At 45.1% G+C, this 5,000-nt stretch overlaps 1 protein-coding gene across 1 annotated transcript in view; it reads left to right on the top strand.

Moving 5' to 3' along the window:
• chrnb2 (cholinergic receptor, nicotinic, beta 2) overlaps nucleotides 1–5,000 on the top strand; it is a 30,738-nt gene that overhangs the window by 11,383 nt on the left and 14,355 nt on the right. The window contains 3 exon segments of the mRNA XM_048260602.1: nucleotides 2,019–2,164; nucleotides 3,161–3,205; nucleotides 4,468–4,577. Of these exon segments, the coding sequence (XP_048116559.1) occupies nucleotides 2,019–2,164; nucleotides 3,161–3,205; nucleotides 4,468–4,577 (301 nt within the window).

Raw genomic sequence — 5,000 nt, 5'->3', positions numbered from 1 at the left:
ATTAAAAATTCATATCATACCTCATAGCGTAAATATACACCGGTATCGGATTGAACCGGTATACCGCCCAGCACTAACACAGATACACACACACACACACACACACACACACACACACACACACACACACACACACGCCACACACACACACACACACACACAAGCCAGTGAGACTAAGAGATTGTGAGGAGAAAAGGGAAAGTATCATTTTCCATTCTGCAAGTGACTTAGATGCAATGAAAGAAGAAGAGAGTGACAGAGAGAGAGGGAGAGAGAGAGAGGGAGAGAGGGAGAGAGAGAGAGATGGAGAGAGAGAGAGATGGAGAGAGAGAGGAGAGAGAGAGAAGGGGTGGGGGCAGAGAGGAAGACAAAGACATGAATGAGAGTGGACATGGTCATATGCTCCATGTTTAAAAGTGGCAGCGCAGCGATGTTATGGAGAAAGGGGAAGGAGGGACAAGAAAAAGTAAGAGAGAGAAAGAGAAAAGAGAGAGAGAGAGAAAAGAGAGAGAGAGAAACAGAGAGAGAGAGAAAAAAGAGAGAGAGAGAGAAACAGAGAGAGAGAGAAAACATGACTCACCAAGCTCTGGTACTGTGTGTCTGAACTGAGTGTCTTTAAGGACAGACAATTTTGTCTAAGAATAGATGAGTTAAATATAATGTTAAATGTTTACCTGCCCTGACCCTATGAGGGTAAATATAATGTTAAATGTTTACCTGCCCAGACCCTATGAGGGTAAATATAATGTTAAATGTTTACCTGCCCAGACCCTATGAGGTAAGACCAGAACTAATGGTTCAAGCCCCAGGCAGAATAAATGCCATTACTGTAATGCACACACACACACACACACACACACACACACACACACACACACACAAGTACGACGCGACGCACGCACGCATGCACGCATACACGCACACACACACACACACACACAATTACACACACACACACACACAATTACGCATACACACACACACACACACACACACACACAAACACACACACACACACACACACAGACACACACACTGTAACTGTGTCTGTTCAGATGGACAGAAAGTTAAAGGAGAATTCGTGTGATATTGACCTAAAGTGTGTTGAAACATGATACCAGTGTGAACATATATCTCATAGCCCATCTCGCTTGTCCCCTGCACTCCAAAAATCTGGGCTAGTTAGCCGATGCTACCAACAGCTTTTTCAATGGTGGTGCTTCGCATCGGGCTAGCCATGCAAATAAATCATTGTTTTACCCATTTACGAGGCTCAATGTATCTCCACACTTCATTGGTAGACTTCCGAGGGCCCTGACATTTAAAACGAGACATTGAGAACTTTGAAAAAGCACTGGTAGTTTACTTACAAGGCGATTTATACAGACAGTATCTTCCATGAAGTTTAAGCGTTTGCAGCCATCTTAAATTTAGTCACGATAAATTCGGCGACGAGTAAGAATGAACAGGTATGATAAGGGATCAGATTCCAAAAAATAATTCAGTGGAAATGCATGGATTCCAGTTTCTTCCAGTAGCAGCAACTGGAATCCATGCATTTCCACAGAATTATTTTACAACACACAAGATTTGTGTGTGTGTGGTGTGTGTGTGTGTGTGTGTGTGTGTGGTGTGCGTGTGTGTGTTTGTGTGTGTGTTGGTAGAGGGGACATTTGGGTGTGTATGTATTTATAGGCCTATACTAAGGCAATGATTGAACAATGTTCAGTAAAGTGTTTGCGAAGTGAGTGTGATGAAATAAGTGGTGAATAAGTGTGACTTTTTGATAGGTTGTGTGTGGAAAACTTCCTGTTCGATTTTTGTCTAAGTACAGAGTGAAAGGCTGAGAATTAGTGTGTGGTTTTGCAGATTTGGTATGGGCTTATGGTGTTTGAGCGACAGGTTTAAAAAATCGTGTGACATGCAAGATACAAGATTTTGTGTGTAAGCAGTTGAAAAAAACTGTAAGTGTATCTGTGGCATCCGAGTCAGCCTAACCAATCATTTTGTTTTGGCAGACAGCCTTGGGGCAGACACCGAGGAACGATTGGTGGAGCACCTGCTGAACCCCGCCCACTACAACAAATTGATCCGTCCAGCCACCAATGGCTCTGAGCTGGTGACGGTGCAGTTCATGTTGTCATTGGCCCAGCTCATTAGTGTGGTGAGTCACTCCTTCACCATCATACTGCAGACATTCAGCAAGGCCATCAGGCATCGGGCATCCATCTATCTATCTATCTATCTATCTATCTATCTATCTATCTATCTATCTATCTTTATAGTATTGTATACTATAAACAATATGACTAGTATATGACAAGTTTACACCAAAATACCTAAGGCTCATTTAACTTTCACTATTCCTTTAGTTGTGAGGTCTTTTAGGGTTGAATTGCAATAACCTGCCCATGCCACTGTACCAATCCAAGTCAATTGCTCTATATGTGTCTGTCATGATTTACAGTAATACGTTGTGTCTCTCTTTCTCGCCCTCTCTGTTTACTCCATCTCCTATACAGTATCTATTGATCCATCTGTCTGTCTATCTTCTCATAAATTGTCTCTGTTTTCCCTGGTGTTTTGGACAAGTGGATAAGTGTAAAGGGGCAGCCGTGGCCCACTGGTTAGCACTCTGGACTTTCGAGCCCCGACCAGTGGGCTGCGGCTGAAGTGCCCTTGAGCAAGGCACCTAACCCCTCACTGCTCTCCGAGCACCGCCATTGTAGCAGGCAGCTCACTGCGCCGGGATTAGTGTGTGCTTCACCTCACTGTGTGTACACTGTGTGCTGTTTGTGTTTCACTAATTCACGGATTGGGTTAAATGCAGAGACCAAATTTCCCTCACGGGATCAAAAAAGTATATATACTTATACTGTATGTCATGCCCTGTGTACTGTGTACATGCTATGTAAGTGTCTGTGTGATGTTTAAGTTAAGTTAAGTCTCCCCAAGTCAACACATCATGAATGGAATGTAACCTGACACAGTAGATTGTGCTCAGTGTCTTAAGTGTGAAGCAAGAGGTGAGCGGGTTTAAAAACTCTCTGATGGCGTGTGTGTGTGTGTGTGTGTCTCTCTGTGTGTGTGTGTGTGTGTGTGTGTGTGTGTGTGTGTGTGTGTGTTGGTGTGTGTGTGTGTGTGTGTGTGTGTTTTGCAGCATGAGAGGGAGCAGATTATGACCACCAACGTCTGGCTTACTCAGGTGAATCTGCACACACACACGAACACATGCACACACACACGCACACACACACACACATGCACGATCAGACAGATAAACACATGTATGGAACGCAGCACACGCACACACACACACACACACACATGCACGATCAGACAGATAAACACATGTATGGAACGCAGCACACACACACACACACACACACACACACACACACACACACACACACACACACACACACACACACACTCCCCCTCTACTCCATGGCCAGGTTAACCTATAATGAAATAGGTCACACTCATTACAAGAAGAGAATACATATGTGTGCACACATGGTGGCTGAAGCACACACACAAGGACTCACTCTCACACACACACACACACACACACACACACACACACACTGCATTATACCAAGGCCACTGAATTTACAAAGACTCATGCATACAGTTACACACGTGGAACAGATGGAATTAATTTGTTGACAAATGTGCATGAAGATAAAAGAGTATACGTGTGTGTTTTTGTCTGTGTGTGTGCTCGCGTGCTTGAGGACAGTTGATAGTGATGTGAATCGGTGGATGTGTGGTCCCTCAAACATCTGCGTAGGTTCAATGAAGGATAACTGCTGCTGTTTCAACATGAATACCTCTCATGTCATGGGAAGCCTTTGGTGGGAATTAGCATCGCTCACGCTAACCGTATCACTAGCTTAATGAAACAATTAAGCCAGTGTGTATGGAGTCCCCATATTTTCATTTGTCACTTTGACACTTTCATTGTTTTTTTATTTGTTTCAATAATAACCCATACCTGCGCTCTGTGGTAAAGATGAGGGTTTCCCCGCTGGTGCTATACTGTATAGAGCCGTATAAATCCTTTGCTAGGAGTATTGTTGAGAGCACCTTTACTTACTTACTAACACTGCACGTATGGGGCAGTCCAGTGGCAGCGTATTTCCAGCTGCTGGTTTTCTTTTTTTCTTTTTAAGTAATTTTTTGGGGCTTTTTGGCTTTATCTGGACAGGACAGTGAAGAGTGACAGGAAGTAAGTGTGAAAGAGAGAGATGGGGTGGGATTCGGGAAATGACCGCAGGCCGGACTCGAACCTGGGTCCCCGTGGGCACTCGGACCCGTACATGGTACTGGCGCTGTAGCCAGCTGCTGTTCTTCTCCTCTTTTCATTGGTCCTCACCTCTCCCTCTCTCCATTGTCTCCTCCCCCTTTGCCCTGTGATTGGCTGCTGGCTGTGGATGGGCGCGTTGTGATTGGCCCGGTGCTCAGGAGTGGCAGGACTACCGGTTGACGTGGGTCCCAGAGGAGTTCGATGGGATGCTGAAGGTCAGGCTGCCCTCCAAGCACATCTGGCTGCCGGACATCGTCCTCTACAACAAGTGAGTCCTGCAGGGGAGAGGTGGGGTGTAGTGTGGTGGGGTAGGGTGGGGTGGGGTGAGGTGGGGTAGGGTGGGGTGAGGTGAGGGTGGGGTGGGGTGGGGTGGGGTGGGGTGAGGTGAGGGTGGGGTGGGTGAGAAGTGTGGGAGAAGTGAAGGAAAAGGGCATGATGAAGTCTGAGCATGATGAAGTCTGAGCATGATGAATGACGCTAAGAAGCAAACTATTTTTTCCAGATGAATACTACAGGGATTTTAGCCTTTTTGAGTATGTATAACAACAACAACAACAACAACATGGTATGACAATATACATCATGGTGGCAGTATATGTATGTATTTAGAATGTAGATTTGACCACAAGGTAAACATAGAGACATGCTTGTTACACTGTTTCACCAAGTCTGTGACATGACAGCAAATCTA

This window comes from Alosa alosa, chromosome 13, assembly GCF_017589495.1.
Source record: "Alosa alosa isolate M-15738 ecotype Scorff River chromosome 13, AALO_Geno_1.1, whole genome shotgun sequence".
NCBI classification, from domain to species: domain Eukaryota; kingdom Metazoa; phylum Chordata; class Actinopteri; order Clupeiformes; family Clupeidae; genus Alosa; species Alosa alosa.
The sequence above is the reverse complement of the archived record's forward strand: the minus strand, read 5'-3'. Positions and strand labels throughout refer to the sequence as shown.